General features: G+C 42.1%; 1 protein-coding gene across 2 annotated transcripts in view; it reads left to right on the top strand.

Annotated features, from left to right (window-relative positions):
* MEGF10 (multiple EGF like domains 10) overlaps positions 1–14,063 on the top strand; it is a 182,341-nt gene that overhangs the window by 149,780 nt on the left and 18,498 nt on the right. For both annotated transcript variants that reach the window (XM_055548656.1, XM_055548645.1), the window contains exons 14-18: positions 7,201–7,347; positions 8,514–8,648; positions 9,168–9,296; positions 10,738–10,866; positions 13,357–13,485. In XM_055548656.1, coding sequence (XP_055404631.1) covers positions 7,201–7,347; positions 8,514–8,648; positions 9,168–9,296; positions 10,738–10,866; positions 13,357–13,485 — 669 coding nt within the window. The remainder of the gene's footprint in view (positions 1–7,200; positions 7,348–8,513; positions 8,649–9,167; positions 9,297–10,737; positions 10,867–13,356; positions 13,486–14,063) is intronic.

The raw sequence follows: 14,063 nt of genomic DNA, 5'->3' as shown, positions 1-14,063 counted from the left end.
ACTCACAGAACACACTTGTATAAGCAAATGTGTATACAGGAAAAGAAAATTCCTGAAGTTTGGAAAAACACCCTACAATTGGATCAAGAATTGCCTTGTTTTTCTAAAAGAAAAGTAGACTCTGTATTATTTCATTGTCAACATCGGGTAGACTTATCATTTTTCATCACAAACGTACTTTGAATGGGTACCTCATACGGACATTTTGAAATAAAAAACTTTGCTTTTCATTTAGATATCAGGCTTGGGGCAAAATAAATAACCTCAATTCAGGGAAGCAAGTGATTCTGTCTCCTTTCTCCTTGCTGTGGAGTTTGCTCTCGGTGATATGTAGAGAATTGCCAGAGAGGGTAGCAAATATGTGGGACAAAAGCCAGGCCTTTGCGAAAGAATCAGTGAAATCTAACTTGGGAACCTGGACTCTTCCCTTGAGCAAATTATCGAGATTTGATCTGTAGAGACACCAACAGTGCTCGGCCGCTGAGGACACTGAGGAGAGACGGATCTGGCCTAGGAGTGTGGAGATTAAAGAAAAAGGGTCAGGAGAGCTCTATGCCTCCTTACAAAGAAATGGACATACCTACACTCAGGAAGTCAGGCTCTAACGTGATAGACAGAGGAGGTCAGCTTGCTGTCTCACCAAGGTGCTCATTCACCACCCTTGTAACTTCATTCTCTTTTCTAATGTTTGACGGTCTTTTTTTTTCTTAAAGGAAATGAGACTGTTATTTATTTGTACTATAATTGATTGTCCCATTTTACCTAGTCATAAAATAAGTCTTCAAAATGTACTGCCATAAATACTAACCAAAAGTTGCATCTGACATCCCAGATACTATTTCCAAAAGAAATGTACCATTTTTCAAAAGAAGAGACATACACTTTTATTATATGCTGTTAATTAAAACTTTAATTTATTGATGTGTTTAGCCAATAGGTTACTTTATCAAACAGAGGTAGATTGCAGTAAAAAAAAAAAAAAAAGAGAGAAAGAGAAGAATGCCTGGGCTTTGTCTCCCACACCTCTGTTACACACACACACACACACACACACACACACATATAAGTGAGACGACTTTTCAAAATCATTATCCTGAAATTCCAGAAATATAATTAGGTCTATGTGTATGTGTATGTGTGTTTCCAGAGTAGTGGAGTGATATGCTTTGTAAAGTACTTCCCCAAAACACTAGAAACATGCCACTGTTTTTTTCTCCTTCCTTTCCTCTCTGACTTCAGTCAGCCACATCACCTCTTTGCTGAGTGTTACAGCTAATCAAGATTTCTTTCCAGCTGTCTGGGAGGATAAGTAGCCTCCAGCCTGGTTCCCAACCCTGGCTAAGATCATTGTCACCTGGGAGCTCCTTTAACTTGTATATTCTTGGTCTCACTTCAGACCTAATGAATGACAATCTGGAGGGTGACTGAGAAGGATGGAGCCATTGCCAGCCCATAAAGTACCTTTTGTATAAATTTAGAAAAGGTTTGAAATGCCTCTGAGTGTGCTTCTTGGTAGTAGAAAGCAACAAGGTAGATTTATGCTCTGACTTAGCCCTTTAGCCAAAGGCTTTTGTGCAGTGTGCAACCTGCACAGCCTTACTTGGTGGCTTTGTCTGTGACTTGAAAAGTAACCCCAGTAATTGTAGTGGCGATTACCCATCTGTGGGCTGGCCTCTGCTCTACCTTGCTATTCTCATGATTGAAGAAGTTGAAGTCCAGGGGAGCATTTCTGCTACAGAAACCCTCATAGCCAGTGGCAGAAGACTAGAGGAAGCTTAGAGATACCTTTCTAAGTGGCTCTACGCACACCAACTTTGACCAGCTGAGTAAGAGAGCTGCAACTCCGGGTACTGATCTGTGACGCCTGAATTGTCATAGTAAGCTCATGAATGACTCACTATTTGACCCTTCAAGGTATTGGGAGTGGGCAGGGGAGTGGGAAAATGTAGCACATGCTTTGTTACATGTCTGTTTGTTACCTGGGCTTGGGAGAGGCAGTAACTTAAAAGCGGAACATGGGGTCCCTAAAGTGAGGGTGAAGGGAGGGACTCACCTTCCTAAACGAAAGGCTGCAGAAAAAGCCAGGCTTCCAGCTTTACCAATCTGCCCAGCATCCTGTCCTGTTTGCTTTTATCTGGGTCCAGACTAAGGCAGACCATGATTTCTGGTGTTGCCACTGCAAATGCAAACATCTCTGATTTACATTATTTATTTATCAAGATTGTTTTCAATGTGGTGACCAATAGCAGATCCTTTTTAATGGACCTTTAACATTTATATTAATAGTATGCAAAGAGAAAACTTTGATTTAACAACCATTTGCTGAGTGTCTCCACCTTGTATGCAACTGCAGCGTTTGGTGCTGGGAGCAGGAAGATGAGGTGGTACCAGCTCCTGGCGGCAGGAAGGTGCTGACAGCTCCCAGGGAAGGCAGCGGGCGGGCAGAGGTGGATACGCTGGGCAGTTGCTTGTCTACACTGCTGTATGCCTTGGGTGTCCAGAGGATTAGAAAAGCAGAGACAGTGTTATGACCAAGTATTCAGTTGCAGAGTGTCTTCGGTTCCTCTCTCCTATAATCACCAAATCCAGTGATTATTAACAAATCACACTCTTCAGTGTAATAGATACTTAGTAGTTGGTTGCTTGGGAACAGGACATCGAATTGAAATCATTTCCTTCATTCATTGATGCCCAAATATTGCAATACTGGCATAAGGAATATAAACAATTAAGCAAGACCAGGAGTTTGGGTTAGATCTCTGAGAGCGGGAAATAATAACACCCCAAATGATTTATTTACTGCATTCACATAATCACAAACGCCTAGTGAATGCTGATTTCACGTGAAGGCCGCAGGCATAATGCATCATGCATTAAATGCATGAGCATTTCTTTAGAGCTGCTTAGCTGAAGTTTATCACGATCACTCAGCCATTGCCTAGCAACTCTTGAGGGCTATCAAAGAGCTCTTTGTCCTTGGTCCTGGCAAAAGCAGTCCCTCACAGATCTCCTTATCAGCGTTAGAACATTTATCAGGAAAAAATACTTCCATTGAACCAGAGAATCCTACAAATTTAAAGATATCCCCTTTGTGTTTTGTCCCTTATTCCAAATAGTGTAGGAAATTGTTTCCCAAAGTAACTCATATTAAAGCCTCTATCTGTACTTTGATAAACATTCCAAAGGAATTTCCTCAAGATATCCTTTAGATCTCCTGTTGCTTTATAATCTGGACTAACATTTAAAATCACAGACCTGAGCTAATAAAAGTCTGGCTTGCCCCAAATAAGTAAGGCAGACATTTCCACTCCCTTAGCTAGCAAGGGTCCTCATTTTAGGTATACAGAATATTAACATGTTGGGCTTCCTGGTTTGAATGTTCTTCTCATATCGTCTTCAGAGAAACAAAGAATGGTATGGTTGCTCCATCCAATTAGAAAATGGTCCTGAATGTTATGTTGGAAAGAGGAACTGTGCTCATTGACTCATTCAAGAGACATTTATGTAGCATCCTTCATGTACTGGGCTCCGCAGTGGCAATAGTAGGCACCAACTCTCATGGGGCTGCGGGAACTCCTGCATTACCCTGGATGCAGTATGGACCGGAGAGTGGTCTTCCATCTGCATTCTCTTCTGTACTTCTCTGGAATTCATCTCCCTCCGGTGCCATTGATTTAGTTCAAGACCTTGCCATTTTTTCCACTGTTAACCCAGTAGGAAAGCTCATACTCCATAGAATGGCATCCTTGGCACTTCCTTTTGTGACCACTGCCTGGCTGCCCCACTGTCTTTCCTGCTTTTTTTCCAGCACCAATTTTAGCCGTCCCCAACACTGTTGACTTCTGAAGGATAGACACATACTTCTTAGGGCCTGAGCCTTGCACCACCATTCTATTAGCCTGGGACCCTTCTCCACCTTCACAAGCTACTTCCTTCCCTGATCCTGATTTCCAGACAGGATTGGATATGTCTTTCCTGGGGCCATTGTCACTCTAGAGTTGGAGGTCTTTCTCCGAGAACCTGTCATTAGCAAGCCAGCAGTGTCTAGACCCCTTGAATATTTATTGAGCTGAATTATCTTTTCTGTCTTTGACGAACAAGGAAACAAAAAGGTGTCTTATAGGACTCCAGCAAGGTTGGCAAAGAGTAAGATGAGATCAGTGGAAATAAGTAAGGCATAAAACACACACTCACACACAACACCCAGCCGCCTACCTTACCCCATAAAATAGTTAAAGCAAACTTACAGTTCCCTATCCTGGAGAAAGTTTCACTGTAGGGTTAGCCTTATATGGAGGGCACATCAGTGTCCATACATTAACTGTGACCTAGAAAAGCACTTACCCCAGGGCTACTTCCTGAATTTCAGTCAGCCTTATAGATTTAAATTTCACAGTGATTTATTTCTTAGGCTTCTAACAGGTATGCTTTCTAAAATATTAATTTTCTAGAGGTGATAACCCCTCGGTAATAATAAATTTATCTTATCCCTTTCTGACTATAAGATGAAGCAAAAGATAACAGAAGGGCACAGAGGTCTGAAAGGGATGAATAGCAACAGGAGAAAAAGGTGAAGCAAGAGGGAAAAAGACAGCTTCATGCCTTTTTCCTGGAATTGCCACCTGACTGAGACATGCTTTATATTTGTGTCCAAATAGACTTGGCATTAATATCTGCAAAATGATGACTGACTGTTACTAGTGATAGAGAAAAAGAAAAGGAATTGAATTTTCAGGGGGAGTTGGTAATAGAATTGTTAAAATTTACTTGACAAAAAAAGACTTCTTTGCAGCCCTAAAATAAATTATTTAAACGTAAGCTTGATTCTGTTGAAATATACTCATATGATTAGAGAAAGAAGTCTTGATACGTGATCTCTAGAATTACCTCATTCTCCAGAAATGAAATGATGGGTAAATTACGTGAAAAAAAGCTTATCTTTGCTATGGATCTCCTTGCTATATCAGGGACCTTGTTACATCTATGAAAATTACCTTGATAAAGTTGATTTTTAACTGATTGCTATGCTAACCAGCTGGACAAACTTATTACTGAGGAGGAAATAGGTATAAACAAAGGATCCCTTTATTCTGATTTGCCAATCTGCCCTAGAGTTATTTTTCTTAACATGCTCTAATTGAGAATGTGCTAATTAATATGTAAATCATGATCATCTCTAATGTGGAAAAGCAGCATATACTTTTTGATCTAGAGTGTATTCCATTTCATTTTAACTGCAATTTATTAAGTGTCATGTAAAAATCTGTTAAGTAGCTGATAAATTAAATGTAAATGCTGTATCTCTACCTCCCCCAAACTCCTACCCCAGAAAAATAGTGTCAAAACTCAGGATTAATTTTCAGGGTGATTTTCAGATTATCCAAATAGTCCCTCAGCTTCCACTTCTGTAAAATCCTAAGTGGGATTTGCCCAGGTAGCTCCAGACCAAATGGCCAGGGTTGTCTGGGTCTCTCTGAGGCAAGTGTCTCATTTTACCTGCTGTAACACAGGAGTCCTGGCTCATGATCGGAACCTGAACTTGAATTGGAGAATGAAACAGGTTACCTTTGTGGGTACTTCTTTCAAGTTTGCAAAACCAACTTTAGATGTACAGCCTCTTTCTAAGTGGTTTGGTCCTCAGTCCATTTGCTTCTTCTGCCTAGTAATTGTGAGTCAGAACACTAGCTTAGACTTTGGGACTGTTTTAGCGTGCTTAGAGAGTAGAGCATTTGCAATCCCATCTCAGTTTTTCAAAAGAGATTTGCAAGAGAGATCAAATATTTGTGAGCTCAAGGAAAAAAAAATCATAGTAGACCAGAATTCTGCATTTTATTCTATGGGGAACACTTAAACCCCAGTTGGCTTCTAACAGGCCTGCTCGCCTTTCTTCAGCCAGCAGTCCAGGCTGAAATAACAGTCTGTTGTCAATTCCAGCGAGACACAATGAGGCCTGTGCTTTTTCATGCCTGCTTAACAGCCTTTACCACGCGGAAGACTTTCAGATGGAGAAAACCAGCAAGAGTGAAAAGTGGAGTTATTTCAGTAGAAATGACCGGCCACCAATTAACAGTGTTCATGTTAAGGTTTGGAACTGCTTCTGTATTAAGGTTCAGGCCATGGTAGCTTTTCTCCTAATCAGTTTAAGAGCAAAAACTGTAATACAAAACATGGACTTGTCAGCCTCCTTAGTGCAGGCAGAATTCGCATTCTGGAATTGTCGGAGTGGGAGTGGGCTGGTTCTTTCCGTGTTTTCACTTGGTCGGAGGCCAGCAGTCTCTGGTTCACTCCTAATTATAACTCATTCTTATTGCCTCTCAATACAGAGAGCATTTCTTTGAGTTGTGAAGTACTGTGACTTACAAGAAAGAGGCCCCTATGGTATTTCGAATACGAATTTACAAAGGAGACTTCCATTTATCTGAAATAAAACCTGGTTTTATTTTTTGCAACTTTGGATTTTTCTCTGTTTCTTTTAGGCATTTGTTCACTGGTGACTGACTAAAGTTTCTCTGTTTCCAGACTAAGAGTTAAATACCTGCATATGGGTTCTCAATAATCAATCACTTAGATAACAGCTATGAGTAACATCATTTGTGATATCCTGCCTGTGCTGGATTAAATGTTTAAAGAGGAATTTGGTGGCACAGATTAGTATATCTTTCTGTCTTGCATAATGTATTTTCAAAATATTTTAAGATTATGTTTGTTTGCTCCAGGGGAAGATTTTCTTTATGTAAAATTATTTAACCACCTTTTTCTTACTTTATCTTTCTATGCTTTGCCTACTTTTCTATAAAAAATAAAGAATGGGGAAGGGAGGAAGGCACTGATGGCTAAATCATATAGTATTTTTGATAAATTTTGCCTTCAATTGACAGAGCCCTTGGGCTTCTTCTCTGCTTTCTCCTCCTAAGGAAGAAAAATCAGTATAACAAAGATGTTGTATTCCTTCTCCTTCATGATGCTATAGAGAATAGTCCTGGGGTTATTTTAATGTTATGATGATATGATACATGATACAATATATGATGATGAACTGCTGTGTATAAGTGGATTTTAAGTTTTAGATCATCCCTGCTCACTGCTACCCATGATAACTCACGTGTGATATGGTGACGTTGGCCCTGGTCTCTGACTTAGCATCCGAGGCACCCACCCTCACAGCCTCTCACCCAGCCTTGCCCGTGTGCCTCGTTTCAGGTGTCCACTGTGACAGCGTGTGTGCTGAGGGGCGCTGGGGCCCCAACTGCTCCCTGCCCTGCTACTGTAAAAACGGGGCTTCCTGCTCCCCCGATGACGGCATCTGTGAGTGTGCGCCAGGGTTCCGAGGCACCACTTGTCAGAGAAGTAAGTGTCTCGTTAGCCCGCACCTCCCGTCTTCCCTTCTGAGATCACCGTGTACACAATTTTGATCTCTCAGTTCATAGAGATGATCTGTTGCAGTCGAGGGCAGAGGAGTGGCATAGGTCATCCTGTCCTTTACAGAGCTGTCCTTGCTCCATAGCCCTGCCCCAAAGGCTTCATTTTTTCCATCCTTCAGGACTAACCTAACAGATGGGGCTCTAGCCATTTCTTCTCAGTAATGATTTCATTGCCTCATTGGCACCATCGTCAGTTTCCTGATCCTGCCTTAAACCTTGCAAATGGTGTTCCAGAAATCCATTGACCTGTAACTATTTTATTCAGCCATTTTGGCATTGGCCTTACCTCAATTACCAGAAGTCAACATCAGCCAAACCTAACGGCAAATTATACATCCTGCTAGTAATCTGAAAGCCAGTGCTCTGGGGAAAAAAGGATTGCAGAATTAAAAATGGGGACTGATGACATGGGTTAATAGAATTTTTGAGTTAGAGAGTATGAATCCATAAGATTTCCCTAGTCTTTTAGTAAATGTAATAAAAAATGAATATATGACTAATTATAAGATACATATTCTATTTTTTAATTATTAGTTTTTGTACTAAGAGTTCTATGCTGTCTTTCTATACTTAAATACAAATAATGTCTTGTGAAGAACCTAATTATGAAGCATTTTGCTTTTTCACTTTTCAATCACAATCATTAACCTGAACCATTTTGAGGAGGGACAATCTTTTGATTCTGACTGTAGATCTATTTATTGCCAGGAATGACTCTTAAAGAATAAGGGATTAACATGTGAGTATTTATTTGGGCCTTGTTAGTATTTAGAATTTTCTTTCTCTCATTTATTTGCTGAATGAAAATTCTCCAGGCCCTTGCTCTATGCCAAGCTTCAAGCTAATTGGGGCCATAAATGGGAAAATAAAGAGAACTAAGACATTTGCTTGCCCTCAAGCAATTCAGAGTTTCCTAGCTTCTTTTCATTATTAAAAACTGCCCTTATTCCTTTTGTCATTGATTTATGCTTGGAAAATTCTCAGTATCACTAAAAATAATTTTTTTTTTATCCCAAACTTGAACCAGATCCTTATGTGGAATACGGGAGAAACATGTCTCAGGGAAGATAACTATTTCCTTTCTGTTTTCAGTCTGCTCCCCTGGTTTTTATGGGCATCGCTGCAGCCAGACGTGCCCACAGTGTGTGCACAGCAGTGGGCCCTGCCACCACATCACAGGCCTGTGTGACTGCTTGCCTGGCTTCACAGGCGCCCTCTGCAATGAAGGTAGGGTGCACAGACTTTGGCAGAAATATGTGGTGGTGAACACACCCCGTACAGTCTGTCCTCAGGCTTCCCAAAGGACACATTTGCAGCTAGCGGCGGCTCCTGGTATGCTGTGTCTGCAGCTTCTGTAAATATGGCTTTGAGCTTTGGGAAAGCTGGCTTGCCAGTCCAGCACAATCTCTTTATTCTTTGAGCTGTGCTACTCTTCAGTTTTAATTGGAAACAGCCTTCCATGAAAAATCAATATGAGGAAGGATTTTGATTCCCTGAGCGAGAAGCCAACGGAGATTTCTAAAAGTGTGGTGATGTCTCCTGGTTTGTGATGCCTTAATGAGGGTCTTTGGCTTCAGACGTTTGCAAAAATAAGCCCATTTAGGATGAGGGATGCTCTTGAGTGGAAGCACCTTACCAGAGGGACAGCTGGGTTGATGACCTTTAAAGTCGTTTCCTATCCTAAGAGTCTAGGCTTCTGTGAGATGAGGTGTAATTCTGAGTTTCTGACCTATAATTTATTCACAGTGTGTCCCAGTGGCAGATTTGGGAAAAACTGTGCAGGAATTTGTACCTGTACCAACAACGGAACCTGTAACCCCATTGACCGATCTTGTCAGTGTTACCCAGGGTGGATCGGCAGTGACTGCTCTCAACGTAAGTCTTGTTTGGGAACAACTGGTCAGCCATGTATTTCCGCTTGTTTTCAGTTTCTTTAGGATCAAAATATGAGTATTTAAATAATCAAGAAATAATATATGAATAGTTAGAAGATCTTTTAAAAATTTTAAGTAGCTTTTCCCCCCTCATTAAGAGTTCTATGCAATGATCCTGTGTTTAAATCTTTTTTTGCATTATTTTATTTTATTATTATTTTTTATATATTTATTTACTTTAATTGGAGGTTGCTTACAGTATTTAAATCTAACTCATGCCTTGGAAAGAACCTAAACAGCTAGTACTTTGCTTATTCACTAAAATGATTTTCCTTTGCAATATGAGGGTCTTGTACTCAGAAGCCATTCAAAGCTTCATTCCAGACTTCAAGTGTCATATTGTTTTCCCTTTGCTCTTGAGCAAAAACAGTACACACAATTATGGGAGAATTTTTTTTCTTTTTTTAAATTACTTCACATTTATTTATTATCTTTTGGGGGCCATGTTCCCTACTGGATAACCATATAGAAATTGTGTAAGTGTTCCTTCGTTTATGTAGTTATGTTCTTGAAGCATTGGTATGAATATAAAGCAAATCATTTTACCCCATAAGCTTACTTTATCTGAGGTTCTCATTGCTCTTTGATAGGTGATGACCCCTAATAATTTAGTTTGATTATGTTCTGCTTCTTCCAGTTAAGAGTTTTTATAGTAAATCTGTTCTCACATGAAAATAGGAGCCTTCATGTTTAAAACAAGCCTCTAGGGACAACTCTAGAGTGGAGTGACAAGTGCAGGTTTAGAGATCACAGACAAGAATTATGTGACCTTGAGTACTTATCTCAAGTCACACCATTTTGCCCGTCTAATCTCTACTCAAATGTCCTCTCCTCAGAGATACCTTCCATAAAGGAATAGCTCCCATCATTCTTGTCCCCATTTCCCTATTTTATTTTTTCTTATAGTCCTTACTACCCTTATGTTTTTGGCTGACTGGCTAGGTGACTAGCTGGCTGGGTGGCTAGCTGATTGGTTTGCCTGCCTCCCCTACAAAAATGTAAGCTTTCAGAGGGTGCTGTGGACCTTGCCTTGTTATCTGCCATCTCCCCTGGACCTAGCACAGTGCTGGGCATATCTAGGTGCTCAGTGTGGGTTTGTTAAATAACTAACTCTGTAAACGTGGGATGATATTTGCTCTGCCCACCTCAGTCTGCAGCATGTGAATGAATGTCATATCATAATGATGGCCACTGTTGGCGTCAGCATCGCCATCTGGGTTTGAGCCCTGTGTGGAACATGGTCATTCTCAGTCCTGATGCTCACTGCTGACCCATCCACTGAAGGAGCTGTGGACGGGGGGGATCAGGTCGGTGGGATCCTCCCTGTGGGGTGCTGGCCTAGGGACTTGCACTGAACTCTCCACGCTGTGCTGTGCTTTCAGCTTGTCCCCCTGCGCACTGGGGCCCGAACTGCATCCACACATGCAACTGCCACAACGGGGCCTTCTGCAGCGCCTACGATGGGGAATGCAAATGCACTCCGGGCTGGACGGGGCTCTACTGCACTCAGAGTAAGCGGCACGCCTTCCGAGGCTCGCCAAAAGTCGGGGTTCGGGGGGAGGCACTCCTGGGGACATGGCCCTACCCTGTACATGGATGAGCTGAGCTCATCAGGGTTCCTGGTATTGGAGGGTTTCTTCACCTAGTGACCTCTAGACGTCTGAATTCCTCTGGGTGGTTAAGAGCTGCCACGTTCCAGGCTTGCTGTCCCCATGTCATATCAGGACACTGAGGTGGAACAGCGCCGTAAGTGACAGCGTGCAGCTTCTTTCTCTTCTCTCCTTTCGCCAGGCCCTAGTTGTACGGCTCAGTTGTTCTAGTAGCACAAAGATTAAGATAAGTGACAGTTACTAGAAATGAAGTGAACACAGCAAGCCTCACTGCCTGACCTAATGTGCGCTCTGGAAGAAGACCGATTCAGAGGTTATAGAATTTTAGTGAGCTTCAGAGTCGCCAGGCTGACTGGACTAGTACAACTGCTGGCCCTGCTGCCAGAGTGTCTGATTCAGCTGGTCTTGGTGGGACCTGAGAATCCACATTGCTAACAACCTTCCAGGAGGTGATATCAGTCAGGGATCATGCTTCAAGAACCACGCATTCTTTCTTCCATTTTATATCCCATAATGTCCTCACCATCTCTTCTTCTAGGAGACTTTTAGCATTATAGGGTATAATGTACAAAGGAATTCACAGCTCAGCACTGTGGGGAAAAAAAAAAAGACTGATCTCTGCTCTTTTGTCTGCAATGCAATAAAGGAGGCAAGACAAGAGAGCATACATTATGGTGATCATTGACAATAATATATAATTTCAAATCACGAAAATGAGCTAAGGAAGAACGATGGGTCAGAAGTTAAGCAATTCTTATTTAATACTAATTAGAGAACAAAATTAGAGAATACGTTGAACATGTCTTTGGGAAGTTTCTAGAAGGAGATGTAGACCTTGAGCTGTGATGGTGTCTCAAACATATTCTGCCAAGATTGTATATATAGGAAGTTTTTCAGCTCTTCAAGGGAAAGTACTTAAAACTTACAGTGTGTAATTCCAAAATTGGGACCTGCTTCAATCAGAGGGCCTTTTAAAGTAAAAGTAGCACAACTCAGTGGGAGGCACGTGGGGTCTGGAGCCAGACCTCCCTGTGTTTGTATCGTGGCCCTGCTATCTTGCCATTTGCTGGCTGTGTCACGTGGACGCGATTCCCTTCTATAGAGGGAGACTATCCCTGTGTTTCTGGGCTACTGTAAAGATTTCATGAGAAGATGCAGGAAAAGAATCTGGCACAGGGTAGGTGCTAAATGGATATGTAGCAGTGATGTCACTTGCTGGCATCCTTACTCTGCCTCTGTTTCTTGAAACATGAACTTTCATTAAAACCACTATAAGAAAAAGCACATGTGATGCATGGAAACAGCCTGCACTGAAGCTTTCATGATGGCGGAGAGCCCTGGGCTCTCCTGCAGGGCCACTCTGGCCCAGGAAAGCCAGGAGGGCTTGTGCATGTCCTCAGCCCCGTGGTCTTTGTCTTGAAAATTGTGCAGCAGTAAGAAGGCTCATTGCTTTTTTTTTTTTTTTTTAACAACACACCCATGAAGTACAGTTTTTTTTTTTTTAAGTTCAGAATTCTACTATATATCTTTGCAGAAGAAGATGCTATTATCTAAATTAGTAACAGATACAGAAGACAGGCCTAGTAGCAGACTTGGAGACATTCTGTATTGTAAGTAGAAGCATGTAGGCAATTTTAGCATAAAGTACTCAGTTCAATTCATGGAATTTGAATCCAAGATTCTAATAGTTGAGTGAAAAAAAAACTAAAAGAAATGTCCCCAGACATCCATGGGGTTGATGGGATGCTTTTTTTTAGAAGACACCAAACCTTTTATGTGTTACCTGAAAAGAAACAATGCAAATGAACTTACTTACAAAACAGAAAGTGACTCAAAGACTTAGAGAATGAACTTATGGTTGCTGACGGGAAGGGATAGTTAGGGAGTTTGTAATGGACATGTACACACTGCTGTATTTAAAATGGATAACCAACAAGGACCTACTGTATAGCACATGGAAATCTGCCCAAGGTTATGTGGCAGCCTGGATGGGAAGGGAGTTTGAGGGAGAGTGGTTATATAGATGTGTATGACTGGTCCCTTTGCTGTTCACCTGAAACTCTCATAAAACTGGTAATCTGCTATACCCCAATATAAAGTAAATGGTTTAAAAAAAAAAGAAGAAGAAGAAGATAGCAGCCTGCCTCCTGGGATACAAGTGATGGTTAAACTGCCCCAGGCATGGAACTGTTCTACCTTCTGCTCAGGAAGCTTCCTCCAAAGAGCTCCAACTTGGGACTTCACAAAAGCTGTTGTAAGAAGCTTTGACTGTATTACTATCTTTATTCTCTCTCTACTGGCTCAGCATCCTTCAGATTCAAACACGTTGGAGGCAGAGCTGAGTTTCTCCTCGATGGCCTCTTGACTCTGCTGTCCTTCCTTCTCGCACAGGATGTCCCCTGGGCTTCTATGGAAAGGACTGCGCGTTGGTATGCCAGTGTCAAAACGGAGCCGACTGCGACCACATCTCCGGGCAGTGCACTTGCCGCACCGGCTTCATGGGGAAGCACTGCGAGCAGAGTGAGTGTGAGAGCGTAGCATCTCTGGGTGCTGCTGTTTCCCTAGAGTCGGTGTTCCTACATAGCTGGCGATGTGAAGGACCCACAGCTCTGAGGGTGTTTGAACTGATGGTTGGTCACTTCCCAGCACCGTTGACTTCCCCTCCCAGAGACCCAGCCACCTTGGGATTCTTGCAGGCTGTCTTTGTCCTCAGAATTCTTCTGAGGAACTGATCAGTAATCTGGGTGGAGGGGGTGTGGCTATGAGGATGAAGACAGTATTCAAATTTTCCATCTGTTCATCCTGGCTCTCTCTTCCTCCCCTTCTTGTTTTTGGAACGTGGCTGCTCAGAGCTTTAAAAGAGCCAGTCAAGTTTTCTTCATGGCAGAGGCAGAACCTGATCTCACGGTGGAGGAATGTGCATTCAGGGGGGCTGGGCACCTAGGTGTGTGTGTTAGTTATTTAGCTGTGTCCTTTTTGTGACCCCATGGATGTAGCCCACCAGGCTCCTCTGTCCATGGAATTCTTCAGGCAAGAATATTGGAACGGGTTGCCATGCCCTCCTCCAGGGGATCTTCCTGACCCAGGGATTGAACCTG

The sequence above is a fragment of the Bubalus kerabau genome, chromosome 1 (assembly GCF_029407905.1).
Source record: "Bubalus kerabau isolate K-KA32 ecotype Philippines breed swamp buffalo chromosome 1, PCC_UOA_SB_1v2, whole genome shotgun sequence".
Lineage (NCBI taxonomy): Eukaryota > Metazoa > Chordata > Mammalia > Artiodactyla > Bovidae > Bubalus > Bubalus kerabau.
Note: the sequence above shows the minus strand (reverse complement) of the source record. Positions and strands in the feature narration are given on the sequence as shown.